The following is a 26042-nucleotide window of genomic DNA, read 5'->3' on the forward strand; positions in this document are numbered from 1 at the left end:
AGTCTGCAAGACATTCTTCAGGACAAGCAGATAGTGACTGCCTTTGAAATTTCCTGCTTTGTGGAAATGTCTGCTGGAAACTATGGGCCTGTAGGCTGAAGATGGATGCCCCAAAGGTACAGAGGAACTTTGGGTGACTGTCCAGGCAGCGAGATGTCTCTGTCATTTCTAGAACTTTGGATTTCTTGTTTGCTTAGGTAATATTGTATCTTTCTGGATTCTTTGATGGAGTTAAGAATAGTTAGCTATAGTTATAGTTTTTCTTAGTTATGAAATAGATTATTGTAATTTTTACTTGATAACTGTTTTGTTATATGTAATTTTGCTATGTTAAGTTAAAGCCTTCCTTTTTTTGTTTAAACAGAAAAAGGGGAAGTGATGTGGGAGTGTCATATCAATCTGTTGATTTCATTGGCTGAGCAATAAAAGAAACTGCTTGGCTGGCCCTGATAGGTTAAAGCATTGGTGGGAGGAGTAAACAGAATAGGATGCTGGGCGGAAGAGGAAGTGAGGTCAGACTCTGCTCTGCTTCCAGAGGGACTCGACAGCTCTGCTATGGAGCAGAGATGCCATCCTCAGCTCTCCCAGGCAGCTCCAACCCACGATGGACTTAGGCTAGAATCTTCCCGGTAAGTGCACCTTGGGGTGCTTACACACATTCTTAGAAATGGGTTAGAACTCTAGCCAATAAGAAGCTAGAGTTCATGGGCCAAGCAGTTCTTAAATGAAAAAAAAAAAAAAAAAGAGTTCTGGGTACCTGGCTCTGCAAGCAGATGTGTGTAAGGTACACCAGACAATCTGACCGGGGTTCTTCCTCCTTGTTGCCCACAGTTAACTTCTGAGTTAATTCTTCTTGCTCCAGTTCCTCCAAGTCTTGCAGCAATTCATCCCGGACACAGGATGACAAGATTGGTCAAGACCAAGAAACCAGTCCCCAAAGACTCACTTTTGGGTTTCTCTCCTAAAGTTGTTCCAAGAGTCTCTCTTGAGTTTCCTTCTAAGCAGTCCAGTGCTTTTTCCGATATTCTCTGACCCCTCACCCTGGTCACCTCATCCACACCTCTCCAAAACCCTAGGGCGAGGAATGGCATCTGATACCTGCTGGGCCAGCTCCTGTTGTTCTGTGATGTCAGCCAGCAGTTCCTCTACCTTGTCAGTGTCACTAAGAACAAGACACACTGCCAAGGAATCAGGGAGGCACCCTCCCTCCAAGTCGCCCCAAGCCCCTAGCCACCATTGGCTTTCTCATCTCACACAAATGAAGGTTTTCCATCATATGGCTCACACTGGATTTTATGAAGCTTTAAAAAGGATCAAGTTTTTCTTGCCCAGAATGCCTTGGCCAGCCTGAAGAAAGCAAGGAGGTAGTCTAATCATCAAAAACATGATGCACGTTCTGTCTGAGAAGCTTTAGAAATCCAAAGTGAGGGCTGGAGAGAAGGCTCGGTTAAGAGGACACAAGCTTGATTCCCAGCACCCACATGAGGCTGCTTACAACTGTCTGTTGACTCCAGCTCCAAGGGATCCGATACCTTCTCTGGTTTCTGTGGACACCAACCCCCCTACTGCATAAACACACACAAACATACACATAGACACAAATAAATATTAAAAAAAGCCAAAACCCTCAGAGGTGAGGACCGGCCTTGACAAAATCATCTCTTACCAGGGTAGCAGCATGGGAATTTTAGAAATATAAGTAAAGACTATGAAGATGTATAAAAATAAGACAGAAACCATAGAACAGTACAGGGAGGGTATTCCAGTGATTACTAAAATCCGGCAATCACCCATGTTTATTTCCACAATTTTTATACCAAACATAAATGGGGGGCGGGTAGAAGGAAACACAAGACTTTATTAACATGATACAGAGGATAACTCACACAGTCAGTCGCTTTATCACTCTGAGACATCAAATCATCAGCATTTTGTTGTCTAGGTATCTAAACTGCTCCAGATCACTACACTGAAGGCTGCCCATCCCCAGGTGATCTCATAGTTACCAAAGGAGCAGAAAGAAGTATATTTGTACCTCCTGACCATCTGTCAGGATTGAATGGAACTATGTTAATGTCAAAAGAATCAAGCAGTCACAACCTGAGTTGGGACGTGCAGCTATGCTTGTCAACCATTTTGAGCGACCTCCAAACTCTCTGACCATCAGACAAGGTGGAAACTAGGCTCACATCTTGGGCCTCTACACCTCAGAAGACAGAGAGGCAGGCAGAGGCAGATCTATATCAGTATGAGGTGGGACTGGACTACATAGGAAGTTCTAGGACAGCCAGGGCTACACAGTCCTTGTCTCAACAAACAAACAAAACAAAAACAACTCCCTCTCCACAAAACAAAACCAAAAAGAAAAGAAAGTCTTGCAAAGGACTCAGTGCTTCCCAGCACCCACGTCTGGAAACTCGCACCCACCTGTCATTCAGCTCCAGGGGCCCCGATGCCCTCTTCTGGACTCCGTGGGCACCTGTCATGCAGCTCCAGGGGCCCCGATGCCCTCTTCTGGACTCCGTGGGCACCTGTCATTCAGCTCCAGGGGCCCCAATACCCTCTCCTGGTCTCTGTGGGCACCTGTCACTCAGCTCCAGGGGACCCAATGCCCTCTTCTGGTCTCCGTGGGCACCTGCCACTCCACTCAGCTCCAGGGGACCCGGTACCCTATTCTGGTCTCCGTGGGCACCTGTCACTCATGTGCACATACCGCTCCCCCATCCTAAAAATAAATTCAAAGTATTGACCCAAGCCACCCTTCCCAGTGCCTGGAGCCCTTATGCTTCTTCCCCGTCCCCACACTTCCTGGCAGGCTTTCTTCATGCCTTGGGTAGCAGGATCCATGGTACAAAGCACTCCTGCCTTGGTGGTGGCATGCTCAATGGCCACTGGCTGGACCTCCAGGATGGATCCTGTCCCGTGAGTTTGTGCCAGCTTCTCTTCTAACCTTTTCTTTCTCCACAGAGCCTGCATGGTGACTGATCCAGGCCACACCCTGAACACCAGGGTCAGAAGTACCTGCTTACCCCTGGATCCTCCCCAACTGTCCCTTTTCCCCTTACTTTGCTTACTCTTTTTTTTTTTAAAAAAAAATATTTATTTATTTATTATGTATACAATATTCTGTCTGTGTGTATGTCTGCACGTCAGAAGAGGGCACCAGACTTCATTACAGATGGTTGTGAGCCACCATGTGGTTGCCGGGAATTGAACTCAGGACCTTTGGAAGAGCAGGCAATGCTCTTAACCACTGAGCCATCTCTCCAGCCCACTTTGCTTACTCTTGGTCCCATACATTTTGGCCCACACCCTGAACACCAGGGTCAGAAGCGCCTGCTTACCCCTGGATCCTCCCCAACCGTCCCTTTTCCCCTTACTTGGCTTACTCTTGGTCCCATCCATACATTTTGGCTATGTGTAGCTCCTGTTGAACTTCTGCTTCAGAAATTCCTGTTTGATCAGAATTTCTACTGTCGTCTCTTTTAGTTTCTATATTGCTTCTTCAGGAGTTAGATTCCTCTCCTCCCTCGGGAGTCCAGTGGTGCGGAGCATATTGTGTGAAGGAAAAGTATTAGCTACCAGACAGTGAGGAACGCAGCATATGCGAGGCATTACCGTAACTGCTCAGCTGTAAGTGACTCTCTACAATGAACGTATCAGTATCACTCGACAAATAAGAAAAGTAGCACAACCCGAGACCGGCCTTGGCCAGTCTGTCCAGGGCATAGCCATGACTTCCAACAGGCGCAACCAAGACCGCAGCAGGACAGAGGCAAGCGCTCGGGTTGGCTCACTCCTCTTCAAGCAGCCGCATTACTCTCTGCTACCAAAAAAAGGCCGGCCCCAACCTTACTCCCAAATAGTAACAGCTTCTACTCCCTACAAGGATGCACACAGCACTATGGCGCCCTCCTGTGAAGCAGCAGGAGACGTTGGAAGGGGACTCGGGATGGGTTCCAACATGAGGGAACAACCTGATGCAGGCTCATCTTCCACACTCTGGTCCCAACACTCCAGCGCTGTCAAACCCAGTTTCCACGTTAGAAAAATGGAAAGAACCACCCTGTGTGTAAACCCACGACTGTCACACACGGACACTTTAATACATTGCAAATGCACCTAACAAGGCTTTCTTGATTTCGGTTTTACACCTCAGATGAGGCTTAGCCCCCGGGGTTGGACGTCAGGATCTAGCCTGGGCCTTTGCGAATGTTTCTAATCCTTGAGTTAGTGTTTGCAAACTCATTCCATTCTGGACGTGAATGCAGGTAACACCTAGAACAAAAAGAAGTCACATTTTACTAGCTTTCAAGCCTGCCATCCATGATCACCCCACACTTACTTTCCTAGGTCCTCCTAAGAACCCCTTCCTCACCCCCCAGTGACTCAGTACCCAGTCTGCCCACATCTATGATATTCCGCTTCTCGTCATCAAAGAAGACCATCTGGGAGAAAGGAACTCCAGTCTTATGGTGCAACCTGTAAAAGACAGAGCAGGGGCAACACGGCTGGTAAGATGGCTCACCTGACCTCCTCTCGGCCGCCTCCTGCTCCCACCGTTAGCCCTCTGCCTACCTCTCAAAGTGTGCGACTTTGCTACCTGGATAGATTTCCCGATGCACAAAATATTTGACGAGGTCAAAGAGCTCCAGGAGTTGGTTGGCCCCTTCGGTCTCACCTGTCCTGGAAGAAACAAAAAGAAAAACAAACAAACACCAGTGAGTGGCATTAGGAGAGTGCTGTCATGCCCAGATCCATGGGGTCCCCACAAAAGCCAACAAAGGAGACCGAGTCCCAGATGTAAAAGCAAAGAGCCTTTATTTTAATCAAGTTTGCACACTCGGTCTCTCCGCATGTCCAACGTATTGGAATATCCAGAGAGCTCTGAGCTCAATTAGAATTGGGTTTTTATAGTAGTAAAGGTGGGGGTGAGAGGTCTCCGAGGTTCAGGACTCCTGATTGGTTGACATTTGTCTAGGGGTGTCCTGGTGAAGTGCTGGCAGGTGTTTCTATCTACAGTGCTTGGAAGGCCAGGAATTTCCTTTGAATGGTCTGTTCTTGGGTGGGGGTTGGGTAATCTCGGCCTGCCAGGCATCGTCTCAGGGTAAACTATTGAGACTCCAGACTCCATCTAAATTTATCGATGGCCAGAGTCCCAGGTGATAATGGTTGGAGGTAAAGAAACTTCCTTTGGATGACCTGCCCAGACTTAGCTTATCATGGCTGGCTCTCACAATGCCAGGGATGCGGGTAAAATTAGATATATGGGGGTAGGGGGACCGATTTGCTCACTGTTATTCAATACCAGAGATTCTGAAATAGCTGGCTCAGAGCCAATGTTTAATCATTTAAAAGAACAGAAAGCAGGCTGGAGAGATGGCTCAGCAGTTAAGAGCACTGGTTACTCTTCCAGAGGACCCAGGTTCAATTCCCATCACCCACATGGCAGCTCACAACTCTCTGTAACTACAGTTCCAGGGGACTTGACACACTCACCAATGCACATACAATAAAAATTTAAAAACAAAAAACCTTTCTGCTAGGCAGTGGCACACGTCTTTAATTTCAGCACTCGGGAGGCAGAGGCAGGAGGATCTCTGTGAGTTCGAGGTCTCTCTGGTCTACAAGAGCTAATTCCAGGACAGGCTCCAAAGCTACCGTGAAACCCTGTCTCGAAAAAAAAAAACAAAAACAAACACAACAACAAAACCAAAAAACCCCTGAAAGCATAGGACAGAAAAACAACGAAATATTTGTACGTTTGCACCGCCTAACTTTTGGTGCCTAGGGAGTTACATGCAATTTCCTCATGCGTGGAGACGTGTCAGCAGGACTGTAGCTTTTCTTACCGTGAAGCAGCGGCCACTGGCACTCCAAGGCTCCGCAACCTTTCCAAGACTTCCGGTACCTCCGGGTACAGTCGGATGTTCTGGCCCCGCCTATCTCGTACGGTTCCATCACTGGAGAGGGCGACACACGCTCAGCTCCCGCAAAGTCCCTCCTGGCCCCTTACCTCCCTCTCTTCTCACCTGCTCTTGTGGAATGGGGGGTCTACGTGTGTATCAACCCAGAAAGGCCAGAGCGTGTAATCTGCGAGAGGAAGGAGGGAGAAGGATCAACCTCGGGGAGCGCAGACACTTTGCCAACGCCAGGAGTGGGCAAGGGAAGGGCCGTACGAAACTCTCCCTGCTGTTCCTCACCCAGATCAAAAACCGCAAGCTTTGGCAGCGGCGTCATGATCCACCCGCAAAGCCAAACTCAGCACCGAGAGCAACCCAACTCTTTGGTGGCCAAGTAGGCTGTGGGCGCGCCACAGAGAACCGGCGACGCTCGGGTGACTAGAGTGTCGCGGTCCGACAGCTCAAGAGCGCCTTTGGAGGCTCTGCGGGGAGATTACCTGCAGCGGGTGACGTCTCCCTCCAAGGCACTGGCCACTAGTATTTGGTGTCTTGTCTATACCACCCAGCTCACCACTTTTCACTAGAGAAGTCACGGAAACCTTTTCACACCTTTCTCTTGGAATTGAGGCCTTATCAGTTTATTTTGTGCTCATCTTGTCTTCCCATCAGCATCTTAACTGTGTAAAGACCAGTCTTCAGCAACCGCGAAACAACAAAGAATATAGTGTCTGCACCCCGTGATGTGTGCCTGAACCTCAGCTACACGCAAGGCCTAAGGGAGTTACTTGTACCTAGGAATTGAGCTCGGCAGGGCAACGAGGGGTGGAGGGTGTAAAACAGGAGAGGGTGGTCTCCAAGCCAGAAGGGCTGCTCAGGGAGAGCGTTTCTTCCCTAGGTTTCTAGCGTCTTCATCAACAGTAGGCTGCTATTCCCTTCAGCACTGTGAAGAAAAGGAAGCCTTGGGTTTTTGTCTCTAAAAGGCTTCTAAAAAATAAAACATGATTTTATGTGATACTCTTTGCTGTTGAGCTCAAGGCTACCCTTGAACTCCTGTCTCTACCTCCTAAATGCTGGGATTATAGGTACATGTCATAACACCAGGCTTTCATGTGACACTTTATACTATCACAGCACATGTTCACTTCAGTAAGCAGACACACGTGTACCACAATATGTACAATGTGTAAATGTTCCATGATTGCCTCATTTTTCAAGATAGGGTTTCTCTCTGTAGCCCTCGTGGGTTCTGGAACTTGCTTTGTAGGCCAGGCTGGCCTTGAACTCAGAAATCCACCTCTGCCTCCCAAGTGCTGAGATGAAACCACCACCCAGTTTGCTCCGGAATTCTCGATTCTCGTGCCTCAGCCTCCCAGGTGCTGGAATTACAGGCCTCAACCACCACACCTAGCTATTCGGAGGCAACACTTGGCACTCATGAGCTAGTTAAGAGTTGCCTACAACAGAACACGGGGCAGGCTTTCCTAGTCTAATCCTCCTCCTAAGGATGAGGGCCAAGCACTACGTGGGCTTGTTTCTCAGGTGGAGTGCAAAAGCAGGCTAAACTGGCGTTTAGAACTTTGAAGAATTAATTCCTCTGGGTTCAGTGTGTCCATCTATACACAGAGAGATGACAACACCCCTATCCGGATCCTTTGGCATAATGGGGTAGAATGTTTTTCAGTTGAAAGGCTATGCTGAAGCCAGTTGATGTGCATGCCTGGGATATGGTTCAGAATAAAGAATGTGCCAGACTGATGGCATATGCCTTTAATCCTAACACTCCGAAGGCAGATGGGGATCCATGTGAGTTTGAGGCCAACAAGTGCTAGGCCCTAGCTGGGGATACAGTTAGGTCCCTCACCCCCATTCTCAACCACCCTTTCACTGTCCTGCCTACCACTGTGTCCATTTCTATTTCAGTCACGTGTGTCGAGAAGAAAGAATCCAGGAGGCCAGGAAATATTTTATTGACAACCAAGGTTATAGCCATAAGAGAGGGAAGCACACAGGACTGCAAACTAAAACCCAACAGCCAGTAATGGTCATTTGGGCCAGGAGCACTGCACCCTGGTGTCCTCACATTCTCCCACCAGTAGACACACAAGACTGGGCATCCAAGGGAGGGGGCAGAAGTTCTGGTGTCCCAGAGCGTGAGAGGATATGTGATGCTTCATTATGAGCAGCAGGGCAAGGAGGTAAAATGGAACCGAGGTTCATCACTGCCCAAGACCACCTCCTCCTCTAAGAGCCAACACCAGGTGGAGGACTGAACCACCTAGGATCTTGTAATCAGCTGCTGTCTTCTCATCATTCCTGGAGGAAAGAAAAAGCATTAGAAATGCCATCTAGAACAGGCATCTGTAACCTGGGCTTGGGGATCTCTTTGGGAGGCCTGTGAAATTGGGTGAGAAAAATATTCCTTTATTTTTATTAGTTCCTAGCTATAATTAGTATTTAATTTGAACACAGACAAAGAGACCCATGGTGTTAACAATATGGTAACTTACACAACAGAAATTAAATACTTCTAAATTACATTATAACTGTTTGTAGGTATCTTGAAAAATTAAAAAAAAAGCAACTATCAGACCCATTATTAGAACTCACAATAAGATATTAATAAAGAGGGCTGGAAAGATAGCTCAGCAGTTAAAAGTTCAAACTGTTCTTGCAGAAGACCCACGTTCAGATTTCAGTACACTTCAAGAGGCTCACTATCTATCTTGTGTAACTACAGCTCCAGGGGGATCTGATAGCCATAGGCACCTGCACTCACATGCAGACCTATAAATACACACGTAACTATATACAATAAATTTTAAAAATACATTAACAAAGCACATATATTACTATTCTACAAATTTGCTTTAGTAGTTTGATAACTGTTTCAACATTAGTTTATAATTCAATATATGCTATTCTATGACTTCTCTTATTCTGGGAAGATTCCATAGGCTCCACCAAACTGTCAAAGAGCTAAAAGCAGGGACACACTGAAGTAGTGGCAGGCCTCTGCATCTCTAGCCTTGCCACCTGTCTTCACACAGGGTTGCTACACCCCACTGCACCCAGACTTACATTTGTTTGCCACTGTAGATGAGCCTCTGCTGTTGTGGGGGGATGCCCTCTTTCTCTTCCACACGTTCCTTGATTCGCTCCACCTTTAGAGGAAAAGAGGTCAGAGGCTACTCAGAATTATAGAAATAGTAAGAACAAGGCTGTGTGGACAATATGAGAACAAAAGACCCAAGGTCATAGGCACACACAAAGACATAAAGAAAGGAGGGCGACATGCTGAGCATACATCACCTTGTCTGTGGGTTCAATGTCGATCTCAATCTCCTTCCCAGTCAGCGTCTAAAACAGACAAAGATGCCATAAATTCCACAGCCCCAGATCAACTGTCTTCTGTGGTGGAATGAGATGGCCCAGGCTCATGTGTGACGACTTGGTCCAGAGTTAATGGGAAGGACTAGGAGGGGTGGCCTTGTTGGAGGAGGTGGGCTTTGAAGTTTTCAAAAGCTCAAGACACTTCTAGTTAGTTCGTTCTCTCTCTCTCTCTCTCTCTCTCTCTCTCTCTCTCTCTCTCTCTCTCTCTCTCTCTCGGACTAAGGTGAACTCTCAGCTTCTGTTACAGAATGCCTGACTATCTGATGCCATGCTTTTTGCCATAATGGTCATAGGCTCACCCTGTGAAACTGTAAGCTCAGATTAAATGCCATCCTTTATAAGTTATATTTTGGTGGGTTGTTTGAATGTAACTGCCCCCATAAGATAAGAGAGTGGCACTATTGGAAAGTGTGGTCTTGTTGGAGGAAGTGTGTCACTGTAGAGGTGGGTTTTGAGGGCTCATGTATGCTCAAGCCACGCCCAGTATCTCAGATCACTTCCTGTTGCCTGCAGATAAAAAGATGTGTTAACTCAGCTCCTTCTCCAGCACCATGTCTGCCTGCATGCTACCATGTCCCGCCATGATGATAATGGATAAATCTCTGAAACTATAAGTCATTCAATTAGATGTTTTACTTAATAAGAGTTGCTGTGGTCATGTGTCTCTTCACAGAAACCAAAACCCTAAAACAGTTGGTCATGCACACACCTATTATCCCAGCACTCCAGAGTATGGAAGCTAATAAATTTGAGGCCAGTCTGGGACACACAGTAGATGCTATCTCAGAAACACAGAATTAGTGCTGGAGATGTAGCTTGGTTGGTAGAGTGCTCGCCTATGATGCCTGGGCTCAGGCACGTAAACTGTAGAAACTGGACGCAGTAGTGCACAACCTATAATCCAAGCACCTGGGAAGTAGTGACAGGAAGGTAAAGGAGCTCAAGATCCTGGCTACATATAACCTAGCCTGAGATAAGTGAGATCCCATCTTAATAAGATAAAGAAATTAAATACAATAATCCCTCACGTGACAAAGTGAGGTTTGTAATTCTGTGTTGTCCATAAATCATTTTGTTTTATTTAGCTTAATAGTCAAATGCAAAGACTTCAACTACAGAATTCACTTCTAGGTCATTAACTTAGAGAAAGCTGGCCTTTTCCCCACACCTTTAATTCTAGCGCTTGGGAGACAGATGCAGGCAGATATCTGAGTTGAAGGGTAGCCTGGTCTACAGAGTGAGTTTAAAGACGGCCAGGGCTACACAGAGAAACATTGTCTTGACCCACCCCCAAAGGAAAACCTTAGAAAAAACCACCATAAGAGCTAGAGACAGCTCAGTAGTTAACAGTGCTCACCATACAAGCCTAGTGGCCTGACTCTAATCCCTGAAACCCATGTAAAGGTGAGAAGAGAGATCCAATTCAACAAAGACATCCTTTGACCTCCACATACCTCTGTGGCATAATGCAGCCACACTTAACCCCCCCACCTCAAAAATAAAATACAGGGGCTGGAGAGATGGCTCAGTAGTTAAGAGCATTAACTGTTTTTCCAGAGGACCTGGGTTCACTTCATTCCCAACACCCACCTGGCAGCTCACAACTGTCTGTAACTCCAGTTCCAGGGGACCCAACACCAATGGCAAAACACAATATACACATAAAATAAAAGTAAATAAAAATTTTAAAAAGTAAAATATAGAATATTTTATGAGCCAGGTGGTGATGCACGCCTTTAATCCTAGTACTTGGGAGGCAGAGGCAGGTGGATCTCTATGAGTTTGAGAACAGCCTGGTCTATAGAGCAAGTTCCAGGACAGCCAGGGCTGTTACAGAGAAACCCTGTCTTGAAAAACAAAACAAAACCAACAAGCAAACAAAAAGAAGTGCTCCAGATGCCTGGCTGATTGACAGGGTTAACATGTGCTCAAGTAATGGGATGATGACTTATGATAGAAGAGAATGCATTTGATTTTAGGACCATGCAAATCAGGTAACAGATTTCACTCAGAAATGGTCTGGGCTAGGGATCTAGCTAGCATACACAATGCCCTATCCTAGCTCAAACAAACAAAAGCAGGAAGGACTTAATTGTGAAGGAGAAAGGAGTACATAAAGTTAGACAAGATAGCAATATAGAGAAACAGCTGAAAAATGAGTAATCTACAAAGAACCTTGTTAAAAACTCTTAAGTTCTACAGAAGCGGCTAAATATTTCATATACTTAATATATAAAGAAAGAGCAAACAAAGGGATGGAGGACAGAGGGATTAATATTAGACAGAAGGGCTAAAGAGACGGCTCAATGGTCAAGAGTACTTTTTTAGGGCACCTGGATTCGGTTCCCAGAGCCCATATGGTAGCTCACAGCCACTTGCAACTTCAGTTCCAGGGAATCCAGTGCCTTCTTCTGGCCTCCTTGGCATCAGGCACACAATTGGTGAACAAACATAGAGGCAGGCAAAGCACCCATATACATAGACGTAATAAAAAATAAAGAAAAACAGGCAGATGTTGCAAACAAGGAGAATGGTAAATACTGAGTAAAACTGAGGATGGTGATGCACGCCTATAACCCTAGCCCTTGGAGGTTGAGGCAGGAGGAACTGAATTGGGGGTCAGCCTGGGTGGGACTACCAACACCGTCTCAGCCAGCATTTGGAGGCTGAGACTGGGAGGATCTTCACAAGTTTGAGACCAGTCGAGGCTACAGCAGCGGGTTCAAAAACCAAAGTGATAAAACACACCCCCACTGCCAGTGCAGTTCTCCTGAGCAAGGGCTATCATTTTAGCAACACCCTTAGGTGATTCTTTCTGTCCAATAAGTCTGAGAAGTCTACCTGGAATGCAGTATTTTAAACTGTAGATCTCACCCCAAAAACAGTTAACAAAAACAACTTAAAATGATTTGCTAACATCAGAGCATATCAAACAGCAAGCTCCATGAGTAAAATCTCTCAGTATAGGGCTTTTTTAATTTTTAAAAAAGATTTATCTTTATTTTATGTGCATTGATGCTTTGCTTGCATATGTCTGTGCAGGATGCGCACGCCGTGCCTGTGGAGGCCAGAGGAGGACGTGGGATCCCCTGGAGCTGGAGCTACAGTTGTCAGCTGCAGTGTGAGGGCTGGGAATCAAAGCCGGGTCCTGAGGAAGAGCAGTCTTAACTATAGAGCCATCTTTCCAGGCCTACACTGCTTTAAATTGTTTAGAAAACAACCAAACACAGCATAAGTAGGAGAATAGCCTCCCCTTTGGAGCGTGAGTGATGAAAAGGCAAAGCCTTCTCCTTCCGCAGCCGCCACACTAAGGATGCTTACAGTGGGGCCGAAGAGGTGGCGCGACAGTGAGGAACACCGACTGCTCCTGCAAAGGACGCGGTTCCGTTCCTGGCACCCACATGGCAGCTCACAATCATCTGTAACTCCAGTTCTAGGGGACCCAGCACCCTCTTCTGGATTCTTGGGGCACTAAACACACATAATACACTGACAAACATTCAGGCAAAACACCCTTACAGATAAAACAAAGGTCCCCTCCCCCCAAATCCACATGCACTACTATCACACACCTAACAAAAATGAAAGCAAGAATCACAAAACAATACCTTTACCCAACAGTAAACCCACTTTCATTTCGCAAAACATAAACATATATATTTCCTAATTTTAGTCAATTTCTACACTTTGGCGTTGAGAATCAAGTGAAAGGCCTCAGGTGTGCTAGTCAAGCAGCCTAGCACTCAGATCCCGGCCTTCTCTCCCATCCGTTCTTTTCTTTCCTTCCCAGTTTTTGTTTGAGACAGGGTCTCTAGAGTGTACTGGAACTTCAGACCATCAATCATCATTAACATTTATCTTGTTGTTTTTTGTTTGTTTTTAAAAACACGGTTTCTCTGGATAGCCCTGGCTATCCAGGAGCTCACTCTGTAGATCAGGCTGCACTCACAGAGATCCACCTGCCTCTGTCTCCCAAGCACCAGAATTAAAGGCATGCGCCAACTGGCTAATAATTTCTATTTTTTAAAATTTTATTGAGCTCTACATTTTTCTCTGCTCCCCTCCCCTCCAGCCCTCTCCCAAGGTCCCCATGCTCCTAATTTACTCAGGAGATCTTGTCTTTTTCTACTTCCCATAATTTCTATTTTGAAACTGGTTGCAGGAGGGACTCTTTGAGAGGAGGAAGGTATGGTCCATGGAGATAAAAGAAGGTAATGACACATGACGAATATGAGCAAAGCACCAGGATGCACACACACACACACACACACACACACACAAACCCCTCACAATGAGACCTATCATTGTATACACAAAAAACAACCAAAATAAAAAGCTTAAGACTCGAAGACCTAGTAACTCATAGATGACCAATCAATCTTTGAAAAATAGCACATATCAACTTGTTCTCTGGCTTCAATCCTTTTTTTTTTTTTTAAAGACAGGGTTTTTCTGTTTAATAATCCTGGCTCTCCTGGAACTCGCTTTGTAGTCCAGGCTGGCCTCAAATTCATAGAGATCCGCCTGCCTCTGCCTTCTAAGAGCTGGAATTACAGCGTGAGCCACCGGGCTGGCTTCAACCCTTAATTTAAAACGTTAATGGAGGGACTGGAGAAAACCAAGTTAACAACAGCTGACATACACAGGACTGAAGACAGGCTTACAAAGCTATCAACAGCTCAAACTAATGTCAGGCTGCGTCAGCTGCCAGTCTTGTGTCTGTCTAAACGTACAAAGGTAAAAACAGCAGAAAAGGCTGGAAGGGTTTAAAGCTGATGAACTAAGGGAGCTGAAGAAGACACAGTTGGAAGAACCAATGCGCCGAAAAGTAACCTGATGCAATCAATGAAGTGAGGCTGGTTCTCATTGTTCAGCTCGGACAAGGGGGTGCCAAGTGGTCACCTCCTAGCGCAGTTACTGAAAGACAGTTGGCAACCACCAGAAAAGGCTCATAGTTGCTAAGAGGCCCTCACTGTCCCCAGACTACTGCTTTGGTGCTGCTGTGTTTTGGAGGCCCGGGGGAAGCATGCAACCTAGGTATGAAGAACGGGGAACAAAGCTTTTTATCAAAAATTCAGGAGTGAGGAGCCAAACTGCTGCCAGGCCTTCTCTGACTACAAGGGTTCGAATACAGTGAGACCAGGACAAACGCAGCCTCCTTTTAGGTTACAGCATAGACCTGGGAAGGATGTAGGGAAGGCAAACACCCGAGGTCTTCAGGCGGGACGGGCCTCCAGTGCTCAAAGCCTCCCGGGGTCCCCCCAGTTCCCATCACGCCTCGCGCACGGCCCCGAGGGTGTCAACCCTCCAAGTTCAGGAAAGGCATGGTTTTCCTTCCCCGCCTCTCCCCTAAGGCGCAGCGGCCAGCCCAGCACCACAGAGTCTTGGCAAGCCTGGTAATGCTCCCACCTTCACTTTAATTAGCATCTTCCTCCCTGGTTGGGGCTGCAGGCGGCTGTAGTGCTGCTTCTCCCGCTGTGGTCACCGCTGCCGCTTCCCAGCACTCCACGGCTAGGGACACTTCTGCTTCCGGGTCACTCTCCGGATCCACCCTCTCCTCTTTCCACCCGGCTTCCAAAAGGCTCAGGAATGCCCTCGTGTTTCGAGTCAGTGGCGTTGTAGAGAAGAAGGGCAAGCCGGCTTAGGAAAAGCACAGACGACGCCCTGAGACGCCACGAGGGCCCAGCTCGCTGGGGTTAGCGGCGAGCTGAAGCAGAACAAACTACTCTTCCCATCATGCCAGGAGGCAGCTCCGACCTTTGCATCCTAGGAGTTGTAGTCCTCCCGCCGCTCGCATCCAACGGCAACCTCAGTGTGTGGACTCTGTTACCCAGAAGGCCTTGCACAGCTCCCGAAGCAAGAATTCCTTGGGTAGTCGGACTTGCAATTAGCGGAACTTGTTGGTGTTGCCCTGAAGGCTCATCGGGGCTGCACGCGGCTAGTTGCTAAGCAAAAGAATCTTTGGTCAACTGCCACCTGAGTCAAAAGCAACAGGAAGTGAGTACCCCTGTGCCGGAAGCTGATTGAAATCTCTTTTCTCCTTCCCGACTAAGTCAGTTTCTTACTCTAAATTGCCCTTTGCTGGGGCGTGAAAAAGATTAGCCGGGTAAGGACTGCACCTTCAGAGATCGTGATCTCTTTCCTGTTCTTCCTAACAATACCCTGGGATTGAAGCGTTTGGGTAATCCAGACACTGGATAGTCCTAGTAAGACTTCAAGGACCACACCCTAACCTTTTACACAGTTTAAGCTTGAGCGGTAGCCCTTGTCCTAGCGTCATCAAGATAATTAAGGCCCATGAGGGGCTTGGTTCCGTTTCTTACTTGTAACTTCCTAGGCTTACAGCCCTCAAACTTCTATCTAACTGCAGCCCTGCATCATGCCTCATATTGACAATGATGTGAAACTGGACTTTAAAGATGTCCTGTTGAGGCCCAAACGCAGCACCCTGAAGTCTCGAAGTGAGGTGAGCCAGCTATATTCTTGCTTTTTAAACCTCAGACTTGCGGGGGACCAGGACCAAGAAAACTGTCTGGTTCTAATGTGATACATATTTTATGGATGAATGAAATGCTTAATGTCCTGTTGATGTCTATAGGTAGATCTCACAAGGTCCTTCTCATTCCGCAACTCAAAGCAGACATACAATGGCATCCCCATTATTGCTGCCAATATGGATACCGTGGGGACTTTTGAAATGGCAAAGGTTCTCTGTAAGGTGAGACCAATCTTATGTACCATACCCAATGTTACCCCAATAGACTGCAGAAGCATTGCTTTTCTACTCCCATTCTCTGACAACTGACAGAATCCTTGGGTTCACCAATTTTTCACATTACTAAGGACCCTTTATCACTTCAAAGATCCATTTGAATTAGTGAGGTTCAGAATTTGATTTTGTTCCATTTTTTGCTTGTTTTTGTTTTTCGAGACAGGGTTTCTGTGTAGCTTTATGAGGCAGCCCTGGAACTCGCTTTGTAGACCAGGCTGGCTTTGAACCCACAAAGATCCACCTGCCCCTGCCTCCCAAGTGCTGGGATTAAAGGTGTGCACCACGACTGCCCGGCCCATTTTCTGATTTATAACCCCCCCCAATAAGTTATATACCTTATCAAATTCTTCCAGCCCCCACCCTCAACCCAGTCATCCACATCTCTTCAGTCTGCCATTGTTCTGAACATTGAGTGTTCATTGTTTAGCCCAGAAACAAAACAGTGTTTATATGTATAATGTCCCAGAGAAAATAGTCTTATTAGTGTTCTTGTATGCCCATTATTCTTTTAATTTTCCCCTGCTTTAAGTCCTAGGTTCCTGGGAGTTTCTGAGATGTACCCCAAATGGATGTTTTTTTCTTAAATGCAGGTTGTTCCCTTTGAGAGTGGAAGACACTGCTCCTGTCAGTAATGTTGCTTGCTTCTGTGCATGTAGCTGAGAAGGTAGATAGTTGCCTGGGCACTTTTGAGAACATAATGTGCTTTGCTAGTAACCCATGTAGCCCTAGTTGATGGGTTGTTTAGCCTGAAGGACTTTCTGATTTTTCTGTCTTTGTAGAATATTTGTTGTGTTTTCTCTGAGACTGATAATTATGGTGTTTTATTATTTTATCTGTTTTTCCATTTACTAACTGTTAGGAATCCCACTGTTGTCTATTGTCTGCCTTCTCTGACAGGTAGATTTGGGGGATGTAAGTCTGTCAAAAGACATGCTGCAAATATGACTCTTACTGGGGACTGGATTTCAATACTGATGAGAAATGCCACAGAAACAAAAGTTTAGTCTGGCAAAGGTGCCACACACCTTTAATCCCAGCACTCAGGAATTGTTTCTCTGTGACTTGAACCAGCCTGGTTTACAAATCAAGTTCCAGGACATACAGAGAAACCCTGTCTTGAAAAACCAAAAATAAACAAAAAATCAAATTCTAGAAAAATAGCCAAGTCTCAGTAATAATAAAAAGGTTAGATACTAGTCAACTTTTTCTCAGGGTTGGTATGTGTTGGGTATGTTTATTAGGTCAAATATCTCCAAGTTCTGCGGACTACCTAGAGCTTATTTGCCAGCATGTTGACAGTTGAGTGTTACTGAGAAAGAATACCAGCTTTTAAGCATGTTGCTGGCTGATACATAACCACTTTGGGTTTCTCCGCACTTGCAAGATTTGTGCTGTTTCAACCAACTCCTGACTCTTGTCTGGTTTCATGTTTGTGCTTTCAGAAAGCATAAACACCAGCATCCTGTGTATTCCGAATGCCTTTCTTAGGGGATATTTGCAGTTTTATGAGCCAGAGGTTTTGAGCCTGCTGAGTCAAGATTTTTGGTGGTGGTGGTTTTTTGCTGTTTCTATGAGACAGGATTTCTCTGTAGCCCTGGCTGGTGAACTCCAAAGATCACCTGCCTCTGCCTGAGAGCTGGGATTAAAGGCATGTGACACCACCATGAAATTGATCTTTGCATGTTTATGTTCCTAACATGAAAATCTGCCCTTACTCTGCAGAGAAGATAAAGTATGGAATAGTATTTTGTTTGTTCTACTGTCTTAAGCCTTTAGCTTTGTGTATGTCTAGAGTCGGAGTACTGCTAGCAAGTAAACCAGAAGAGAGAGAATTACAGAACTTTTAGTACTGGATGGCCTTAGTGCTAAGTGTAGACAAACACTAGCTCCGTCCAGCCTCTGTAGTTCTTCCACGCCTGCTACTTGTCCTGCTGCACCAGCAGCATGTCCCTGTCAGCTTTTTAGGTCACAAGCAATGTCTGTGCTGACAAGTTCAGTCCAACCCAGATCACAGCACTTTGACAGGAATGCTTGACAAGTACTAGTTTAGGGCGAAAAGCTAGCCATGTTGGGGTTTGTAGGAAGAACAGTGGTTCAATCAGCTCAGTGGGGAACTCCTTCACATTGTCTCTCAAATGCATCATTTCCTCTCCGGACAGTATAGATATGTCAGATGTCTAGAAATATCTAAAAATAGAAATGTCTAAAAATAGTCAAGCTTTTGCCCTTCTGATGGTTCTTTCTCCTCCCCAGTTCTCCCTTTTCACTGCCGTCCATAAGCACTACAGTGTCCACCAGTGGCAAGAGTTTGCTGGCCAGAACCCTGACTGTCTTGAGGTAACCCAGGGCCTGCCCTGCTCCCTCACCAGTTTCCTTGGAACCCTCTTTTGACTCTTTAGGAATAACCCCCACTGTTAGTCCCTACTGATGCCTTACCAGGCAGGTCACTCCTGACACAGTGCCACAGGCTGATCTAATGTTTTCTCCACAGCATCTAGCCGCTAGCTCTGGCACAGCCGCTGCTGACTTTGAGCAGCTGGAACAGATCCTGGAAGCTATTCCCCAAGTGAAATACATATGCTTGGATGTAGCTAATGGCTACTCTGAACACTTTGTTCAATTTGTAAAGGATGTACGGAAGCGCTTCCCCCAACACACCATCATGGTATGTGTGTCCCATCCCGTCCCCCTCCCCCCAAGGTTTCTCTATGTAGCCTTGGCTGCCCTGGAACTCACTCTGTAGACCAGGCTGGCCTCACACTCAGCAATCTGCCTGCCTTCCAAGTGCTGGGATTAAAAGCATGTGCCACCACACTCAGCTAGGTATGTTTTTAGTCTCCTCTTCTTTTGACATTCCATCTTGTCCTACAATATTTGTCCTCTGGGGCACCATGTTTCTGGTCTACATGGTATTGTCATGGTTCAAAGGTTTAGTTGTGTCTTAATCAGTGCAGCATCTCTGACCCAGTGACTGACTTCACTTAAACATGATGGAAGCGGGCATGGTGGTACACACCTTTGAAGGCAAAGGCAGGTGGATCTGAGTTGAGGTCAGCCTGGACTACAGAGTGAGTTCCAGGATAGCCAGGGATACAGAGAAACCCTGTCTTGAAAAACCCAACAAAACATGATGGAAGGGGTCTGGAGAGATGGCTCAGAGGTCCTGAGTTCAATTCCCAGCAACCACATGGTGGCTCACAACCATCTGTAATAAGATCTGATGCCCTCTTCTGGCCTGCAGGTTTACATGCAGGCAGAACACTGTACACATAAATGATAAAAAAAAATTGAAAAAAAAAATGATGGAACATTTTACACATTGCACATACCCGTGGTACATGTATGTCTCCCTACTGAAATGGACACATGCTGCAATAATATAAAGTATCACATGAAAGCCTGGTATTGCAACACATAGACTATAATCCTAGTATTTGGGAGGTAGAGACAGGAATTTTAAGCCCTGAGGTCCTGTCTCAAATTAACAAAAAGTATCGTATAAAACCATGTTTTATTCCTTTGGAGGCCTGTTAGAAACAACCTACGGCTTCATTTTCTTCACAGCATTGAAGGGAATGCCCACACTGTCCAAGCAGTTAGGCAGATGGAGGTTTAGCCCACATTTCATTGTCTTTTCTTTTCCTCTGAAGGCAGGGGGCTTCAGGACTGGGAAGTAGTGACCTGGTAGTGAAAGGGGAACCACTGTCAGATCTGAGTGGTATTTCTCTGCCATTTTGTCTTTCTGCTGGTTGACCTTACTGCCCTAAAAGTCCTTCTGGACTGTTCTGCCCTAGTTCAATGACACTGGCCAGTTCCTGCTATCCTTTACACCAAGTGAAAACAGGAATATGGAGAGAGGCGAGTGGGATCCAGGTCCTCTCACGTCCTCTCAGTGGGGAATGTGCTGTGGAGGGCTCTGGATACCCTTTATTTGTAAGGATGGTCATAGTCAAGGCATGCCGTATGAGCGCACAGAGCTGCTCTCCCCCACTGACCCTAAGGATGCTCTCTTTCGCTTGTGTCTTAGGCAGGAAATGTGGTAACAGGAGAGATGGTAGAAGAGCTAATCCTCTCTGGGGCTGACATCATCAAAGTGGGAATTGGTCCTGGTAAGCTGGTTCCCTGGGGCCGCTGTCCTATCTACCCCTTTGGTGGGTAACCACAGAACGGTTTTCTCACCTGTCACATCCTTCCCAGGCTCTGTTTGTACAACTCGGAAGAAAACTGGAGTGGGGTATCCACAGCTCAGCGCAGTGATGGAGTGTGCAGATGCTGCTCATGGCCTCAGAGGCCATATCATTTCAGTAAGACCCAAGGGCTGGCTGCCTTAGCAGCTATGTTTTCTGTGGTGTGCAGCCCCAGTAAAGTCCCTGTCAGGAGCTGAATTCATGTCCATTTTGATATGGGCAGTTGTGAAGCCTTGAGAAGTCCATGCTGTCTCTCACAGTGTTTGTTACTTTGTAGGACGGAGGCTGCAGCTGTCCTGGGGATGTGGCAAAGGCTTTTGGTAAGGAGACTGGGAAAGCATAGGAAGAGGATCCTGTAAGTCATCTGAGGGTCTAGGGTCAGGCTAGCAGCAGCTCGGGAACCCATTCAGTTTCATAATATGAACTAGTGACTCTGAGACTTAAAGTGTCACTTGTGACAAGCTAGCAGAGGAAATCCTGAGATTTTTGGACAATGCAGGTATCTGAGCCCTATACCCAACCTACAAAATCACCTGAGGAAAAAAACTTGCAAATCTCCATCTTCCTATTTCCCAGGTGATCCTTAAAATTGGAGAGCTATCTTCTTGGGACTAGAGTCACACTCAGCTGGGGAGCAATAAAATGAAATCACCAGAAGATAGGAATGCAGAAACAAACCAGCCAGGGAACGTCCGGGTCTTGAAAAATCTGGAGGAAGTTAGTCCTAGTGGGTAGCGGAGGCAAGGGCACAGCAGTCCCAAGGCACTATGGATCAGCTGTGCAAACAGACCCAAGAAGATGTTGGTTCACAGAACTGACTGACACAGCTGCTTTTGAAGGTGGCTATATGGTTCCTTGGCCTTTTTTCCAACTCCTTGACTTTGGCAGGGGCAGGGGCTGACTTTGTGATGCTGGGTGGCATGCTGGCTGGGCACAGTGAATCAGGTGGTGAACTCATTGAAAGGGACGGCAAGAAGTACAAGCTCTTCTATGGAATGAGTTCTGAAATGGCCATGAAGAAATATTCAGGAGGTGTGGCTGAGTACAGGTATGTATGGAAGGATAGCGTGCGTGTTGGTGAATATGGCTAAGGAAGATTGTGTCATGCCTCCTGGGAAATTTAAGGTACCATTCTTGGGAAAAAAATGGTAAAGGGGTTATAAATGTTAGAGTCAGAAGAGTCACTGGGCTTAAGAAATTCTGAACAAATAGGTAATAAAAGTTTTTCTTTTTCAAGGGCCTCAGAGGGAAAGACAGTAGAAGTTCCTTTTAAAGGGGATGTGGAACATACTATTCGCGACATCCTGGGAGGCATCCGGTCTACATGCACATATGTAGGCGCTGCTAAACTGAAGGAGTTGAGTCGGAGAACTACCTTTATCCGAGTCACCCAGCAAGTGAATCCAATCTTCAGTGATTCTCGATAACCTGACAAGTCTTCTTTCCCAAGGCCAACACTCTGCCACTGGGGCCTTAAGGCCTTCTCTCTCATTCCAGCTACCGTGGCTGTGTGTTACTTAATTCAGTTCCTATCACCTCACTCCTGAGTGCTCCTGTAGTCACAGCACTTCCTGCACACACAAAATGCTAAGGGCACTCACTGGGGAGGAGGCAAAAAAGAAGACATGAGATCAACAAATGGGAATCCAGGGACAGCATTCTGAAGACTAGGAGGAAAAGATGCTGACTGATAATAAACGACAAGCCTTGGTCTGGAAAAAGAAGGCTTTGGAATCATGTTAATTGGCTTCATTAAATGAGATCATCAAATAACTAAACAGCTTAGAAGTACTTATTAAGATAGATCCTATTGATGGTAAAAAGAGATGCTGGGCTATTGGCACAGCTGGTGTCTAAACACTCCTCCTAGGTAGAGTATGGGATCAATAACAGTGAGTGTTATTCTCATGAAGCACCTACACACTAGTGTCACTAGTCCCAGATAACTTGGTAGCATGAACATTTGCAGAACAAATTCTGCTATTAGAGAATGTTAACAGAACAAGCACTCAATTTATTTCTAGGCTTTCAACCCTGGTAACCCATCCAGATAAATCAGAACAACCCTTTCAAAGCAAGGAAATATGGGAAGGGCTTCAACCAGCTCTAGGGAAGCCAGTTATGTCCCTGAGGAATGACCTACCTAGAAGGATGTCTTAATTCCCCTTCAAGACATTGGAACACATTCAAGTTTTAATTTTCAAGCATTACAAAGCTTCAGCAATGTAGCCAGGCAGCTCGGCTCTGGGCTTCCTTTTCATTCCCACTAGACTGCACACGGAGCTGCAGAGGTTGATGGGCAGAGTGCGAGGGGCCTTCCAGAACCATTACAGGACCCTAGAATTGGCTATCTTGTCAGGAATGAACAGGCAGGACTCGGGCATGTAGTCACAAAACATGGGGATAAAGGTGTCATACTTTGTCTTCTGATAGTTTTTCAGAGACTCCTATAGAGAAGGAAGCACAGTTCCTAGAACCGGAACCCCTAAAGTGGACATCTGTCTTGCTCTGCCCACCCTCAGCCTTCTGTTTCTTCCTACTCACCTTTCTTTCCCTCTGGTTATTTTCTTCCTCATCAGAGTCCAAAACCCTGTCCCCTATGGTAATAACAGAGTCACACAGAGACGGAGCCTGCACTGCCACTGCAGAAGAGAAACCACAATTAAAACCAAAACCAGATACTTGCTCTGGAGACCAAACTGGTCTCAATCTCACAGAGCTCCACCTGTCTCCACCTCCCACATGCAGGGATTAAAGGCGTGTGCCACCACTGCCCAGCCCCAAACCATTCTTTTAGGTGAATACAGGCCCTGAAAATTCCCAAGAAAAGGCTGTCCACTCGAGTCTTGAGTCAGCCCACTAACCTGGTTTCTTGGGTCTAGGAGGTGATAATGACAGTCTCAGAGGATCCATGTAGCAATTCACAGAGTTCCTGAAGTGGGAACAAGGGAAAGGTAGGTGAAGAAGGAAAGCAGGCAAAGAATGGGTTCCTAAGTAAGGAGAAGCAAGTCTTACTCCATTTGCTCTGCAGCAGGTACGTCAGGGAGGCTCTCTTCTGGAGCCCTTTTCCCCGTGGTCTGAGATGCAGTCCTGGATTTCCCAGTGGAGACTGTTTTTGTACCCACAGAACCCGCTGCGTCCACTTCATGCTCTTCCCTGCTTTTCCAGTTAGATGTATTTTGGGCCGTTAAGTCCATATTCCTAAAGGGGAACAGCATGACTGTAGGCCGCTCTTTATGACATCCCTTTGCAGATGTCCACTGTGATCGCAATTTTCGCTTCCCTAGAGGGGCCAGGTTAAAGCGGCTGCCAGCTAAATGTTCTGGGTGCTCCCGTGAAGCTGGCTGGTGAAGGCCAGGCTTAGCTTTAGGCAGAGGACTGTGGAGTGCTGGTTCTGCTTGCTGATGAGGACTCTGTTCCACGGGTTCTGTCAGATTAACTGAGCCAGAAGCAGAGCTCTCTGAAAGATAAAATAAGATGCCTTATAAAATCAGAAATGGGGGGGGGGGCTGGAGAGATGGCTCAGAGGTTAAGAGCATTGCCTGCTCTTCCAAAGGTCCTGAGTTCAATTCCCAGCAACCACATGGTGGCTCACAACCATCTGTAATGGGGTCTGGTGCCCTCTTCTGGCCTGCAGGCATACACACAGAATATTACATATATAATAAATAAATAACTAAATAAATATTGAAAAAAATCAGAAATAGGTTAATTAACTCAGTCAGCCTTGTGTCTCAGGCCCACAGAATTTCTCATCAGCTGACTCAGGTTTGGTCAAGGTAAACACTAACCTCTTAGTTATCCCGATGGTTCCCTTACCTGGAAATGGCCATCCCATATTCATACCATACTGGCGCAAAGCAACAGAAGAGGCGGCAAAACAGCCAGGCTGAAGCCAACTTAGGGCATCCTGAAACTGTAGGCAAAGTGACAGATATGAGGGCCACGGTTCTCTGAAAGGCCACCCCACACTCTGCCCTCACGGGGTTTTGTCTCAACAACCTCTTGTGCCTTGACTGTAGGCAGTGCTTTTTCTAGCTGACACAAGTATTCAAACAACAGCTTTTCCATGGCAACCACAAAGGGTTCCCCATAGTCTTGTTTGAGTGTCTATATGTGGGAAGAGAAACAGATCATATGAGTTTTAGAAAAAACAGGAATCACTTAAAATCCTCCAAGCCAACCATTCTCACCGGCAGGCTCGAGGCCAAATCCTCAGCCTTTGACAGCTGCTTCACTTGCAGGCAAAAATTCTCCCGGGCTTCCAAAATTTTCCCATCTTGCCTTTTCTGTTGAGGAGAGGGAAGACAGAAAAATTAGGGGGAGAGGGTGTCACCAGGACCCAGGGTCTATGGTTGCATCACGCCTCGTGAGTATGGTCTATCGAGGGATTACTCACAGTTGCAGGGTCCAGTGGTTCTGCTCTAAACTCTGGGAAGTGATGATCCAGGGCCTTCAGGACCTGGTCCCAGGGTTGCTCCTGCAGGATCAACTCCACCACCACCTGTACGGTACTGGGCTCAGAATTCCTACCCTTCTTCCACCGATCTTAATCCCAACCAGTCGGCCTTCCTCAGGTCCTCTCATCCCGCCCCTTTAGGTTCTACTCTAGTACCTTGGCTTTTAGGCCTATGCACAGCCGTTCGTGGTGTCGGTAGCAAACCAAGCCGGGAGCAGCTGCGCGCAGGAACTGCAGAAACTCTACCACTTTGGGGAAGTGCTCCACGCGACGCTGGCGGACGACCAGCCAGCTGGCGGCGGCTGCAAACCGCAGAAACGCGGGACCCACCCCCCGAGGTGGCGCCATGGCCCGCAGGCACCCTTTCCTCCGCGCCCCTCGCCCCGCCCAAGCTTCCCGGCCTCTCCCGCAGGCCGAGCTTCGGTTCTCTCGTCGGCCGCGGAGGCTCGGCGGACTGGCTTGGATCCCTGCCGCAAAGCACCGAAATTCTGGCGTCCCCCTCTCGGGCGGTAATTAAGTGTCCGACCCAGCCCAGACCGCTAAGCTCAAAACGCGGGTACTTTGCGGAACTCGCGGGTGCGTCACTTCCGCCTGAGCGCTCAGCTTTCCCGCCTCGGAAGAGGCCCGCGGGGATCTGTGACGTCAGTGAGGGCGCCTGGCCTGGAAACGACGGCTCTCTCGCCCTTCTCTTCCTCTCCTCACTAGGAAGCGGAGTGTCTGTGACCCCCAACCGCCCGAACCGGCGCCCGCGAAGCCTTTCCTGGGCCGCAGGGCTGTCCCAGAGAGAACTCGGCCGTTCCCTTCGCGGAACAGAAGAGGGCGCTCGCGTTTAAGAAAACCAAATACAGGGCTGGAGCCGGGCTCCGCCGCCGAGTGCTCGCCCTTCCGCGCTGACTCGCCAGCCCCCACAATGGGTCCGACGCAGTGGGAACCGCCACACTGCTAGCCAGGGTCTCCCTGGGCGGCAGGGTTACAGCCGTTTTGTGCTTCTCTGTGCCAGATCATTGCTGTCTCGTGTAGCTTCGAATATTTAAAGTTTCCTTTTCCAAGTTTCTTTGGGCGCTAACTTGATTGAGCCCTTTAGTGAATTGACTGTTGTACTTGTCCTACTCCTTGTCATAGTTCCTGGTGCCTCTTTTTTTTTTGTTTTGTTTTGTTTTGTTTTGTTTTGTTTTGTTTTGTTTTGTTTTGTTTTTCGAGACAGGATTTCTCTGTATACTATACTGGCTGTCCTGAAACTTGCCCTGTAACCAGACTGGCCTCGAACTCTCTGAAATCTGCCTGCCTCTGCCTCCCAAATGCTGGGATTAAAGGCGTGCACCACCACCGCC

The 26042-nt window shown here is 47.1% G+C and overlaps 5 protein-coding genes across 10 annotated transcripts in view; 1 reads left to right on the forward strand and 4 right to left on the reverse strand.

The window, feature by feature from the left end:
* Window positions 1-3938, reverse strand: part of Chmp4a (charged multivesicular body protein 4A) — a 6850-nt gene extending 2912 nt beyond the window's left edge. Inside the window, 5 exon segments of the mRNA XM_050126091.1 lie at window positions 758-808; window positions 811-893; window positions 1037-1162; window positions 2804-2981; window positions 3381-3938. Of these exon segments, the coding sequence (XP_049982048.1) occupies window positions 758-808; window positions 811-893; window positions 1037-1162; window positions 2804-2981; window positions 3381-3615 (673 nt within the window). The 5' untranslated portion in view covers window positions 3616-3938.
* Window positions 3939-4073: 135 nt separating this feature from the next.
* Window positions 4074-6356, reverse strand: Mdp1 (magnesium dependent phosphatase 1). 3 transcript variants are annotated; one of them, XM_050126095.1, is made up of 6 exons: window positions 6204-6356; window positions 6033-6093; window positions 5853-5963; window positions 4579-4686; window positions 4410-4482; window positions 4074-4278 (listed from the first exon to the last, which is right to left on the reverse strand). In XM_050126095.1, exons 1-6 carry the CDS (start codon window positions 6238-6240, stop codon window positions 4246-4248), a joined length of 423 nt encoding a protein of 140 aa, XP_049982052.1. In that variant the 5' UTR covers window positions 6241-6356; the 3' UTR covers window positions 4074-4245. The 3 variants fall into 3 exon arrangements, with proteins under 3 accessions (XP_049982052.1, XP_049982050.1, XP_049982049.1); XM_050126093.1 differs by having other exon boundaries at window positions 4397-4482; XM_050126092.1 differs by having other exon boundaries at window positions 4379-4482.
* A 1498-nt stretch (window positions 6357-7854) lies between these two features.
* Nedd8 (NEDD8 ubiquitin like modifier) lies at window positions 7855-14858 on the reverse strand. Its single transcript, XM_050126096.1, has 4 exons — window positions 14703-14858; window positions 9213-9260; window positions 8982-9064; window positions 7855-8216 (listed from the first exon to the last, which is right to left on the reverse strand). Exons 1-4 carry the CDS (start codon window positions 14718-14720, stop codon window positions 8120-8122), a joined length of 246 nt encoding a protein of 81 aa, XP_049982053.1. The 5' UTR covers window positions 14721-14858; the 3' UTR covers window positions 7855-8119.
* Window positions 14859-15141: 283 nt separating this feature from the next.
* Window positions 15142-22030, forward strand: Gmpr2 (guanosine monophosphate reductase 2). 2 transcript variants are annotated; one of them, XM_050126089.1, is made up of 10 exons: window positions 15143-15290; window positions 15664-15759; window positions 15892-16011; window positions 18319-18402; window positions 18557-18730; window positions 20093-20174; window positions 20263-20369; window positions 20530-20572; window positions 21141-21300; window positions 21490-22030. In XM_050126089.1, exons 2-10 carry the CDS (start codon window positions 15673-15675, stop codon window positions 21677-21679), a joined length of 1047 nt encoding a protein of 348 aa, XP_049982046.1. In that variant the 5' UTR covers window positions 15143-15290; window positions 15664-15672; the 3' UTR covers window positions 21680-22030. The 2 variants fall into 2 exon arrangements, with proteins under 2 accessions (XP_049982047.1, XP_049982046.1); XM_050126090.1 differs by lacking the exon at window positions 18557-18730 and having other exon boundaries at window positions 15142-15290.
* On the reverse strand, window positions 19560-25455 carry Tinf2 (TERF1 interacting nuclear factor 2). 3 transcript variants are annotated; one of them, XR_007589265.1, is made up of 10 exons: window positions 24868-25455; window positions 24652-24756; window positions 24446-24541; window positions 24255-24362; window positions 24072-24168; window positions 23268-23712; window positions 23117-23184; window positions 22797-22894; window positions 20245-20548; window positions 19560-19746 (listed from the first exon to the last, which is right to left on the reverse strand). XR_007589265.1 is itself a non-coding variant. In XM_050126088.1 (9 exons), the coding sequence occupies exons 1-9, from the start codon at window positions 25057-25059 to the stop codon at window positions 22470-22472; spliced, it is 1275 nt and encodes a 424-aa protein (XP_049982045.1). In that variant the 5' UTR covers window positions 25060-25455; the 3' UTR covers window positions 22246-22469. The 3 variants fall into 3 exon arrangements, 2 of the variants coding, with proteins under 2 accessions (XP_049982045.1, XP_049982044.1); XM_050126088.1 differs by lacking the exons at window positions 19560-19746; window positions 20245-20548 and adding an exon at window positions 22246-22535; XM_050126087.1 differs by lacking the exons at window positions 19560-19746; window positions 20245-20548 and adding an exon at window positions 22246-22699 and having other exon boundaries at window positions 24868-25452.
* Window positions 25456-26042: the final 587 nt, after the last annotated feature.

The sequence above is a fragment of the Alexandromys fortis genome, unplaced genomic scaffold (assembly GCF_014885135.2).
Source record: "Alexandromys fortis isolate MF-2015 unplaced genomic scaffold, M_Fortis_MF-2015_v1.1 scaffold_258, whole genome shotgun sequence".
NCBI classification, from domain to species: domain Eukaryota; kingdom Metazoa; phylum Chordata; class Mammalia; order Rodentia; family Cricetidae; genus Alexandromys; species Alexandromys fortis.

What these genes read in the sequence shown, in the direction of transcription:
- Mdp1 (XM_050126092.1), bottom strand. Translation starts at nt 6,240, where the DNA reads ATGACGCCGCTGCCAAAGCTTGCGGTTTTTGATCTGG. An exon ending in CCCCCATTCCACAAGAGCAG is followed by an intron (nt 5,964 to 6,032) that starts GTGAGAAGAGAG and finishes CGCCCTCTCCAG; the next exon opens with TGATGGAACCGTACGAGATA. An exon ending in CCAGTGGCCGCTGCTTCACG is followed by an intron (nt 4,687 to 5,852) that starts GTAAGAAAAGCT and finishes TGTTTCTTCCAG; the next exon opens with GACAGGTGAGACCGAAGGGG.
- Nedd8 (XM_050126096.1), bottom strand. An exon ending in ACATTGAACCCACAGACAAG is followed by an intron (nt 9,065 to 9,212) that starts GTGATGTATGCT and finishes TTTCCTCTAAAG; the next exon opens with GTGGAGCGAATCAAGGAACG. An exon ending in ATCTACAGTGGCAAACAAAT is followed by an intron (nt 8,217 to 8,981) that starts GTAAGTCTGGGT and finishes TCTTTCCTCCAG; the next exon opens with GAATGATGAGAAGACAGCAG.
- Gmpr2 (XM_050126089.1), top strand. Translation starts at nt 15,673, where the DNA reads ATGCCTCATATTGACAATGATGTGAAACTGGACTTTAAAGATGTCCTG. An exon ending in AGAACCCTGACTGTCTTGAG is followed by an intron (nt 18,403 to 18,556) that starts GTAACCCAGGGC and finishes TTTTCTCCACAG; the next exon opens with CATCTAGCCGCTAGCTCTGG. An exon ending in CAAAGTGGGAATTGGTCCTG is followed by an intron (nt 20,175 to 20,262) that starts GTAAGCTGGTTC and finishes CATCCTTCCCAG; the next exon opens with GCTCTGTTTGTACAACTCGG.
- Tinf2 (XM_050126087.1), bottom strand. Translation starts at nt 25,059, where the DNA reads ATGGCGCCACCTCGGGGGGTGGGTCCCGCGTTTCTGCGGTTTGCAGCC. An exon ending in TATGGGATGGCCATTTCCAG is followed by an intron (nt 23,713 to 24,071) that starts GTAAGGGAACCA and finishes TTTATCTTTCAG; the next exon opens with AGAGCTCTGCTTCTGGCTCA. An exon ending in CCTGCTGCAGAGCAAATGGA is followed by an intron (nt 23,185 to 23,267) that starts GTAAGACTTGCT and finishes TTCCCACTTCAG; the next exon opens with GAACTCTGTGAATTGCTACA.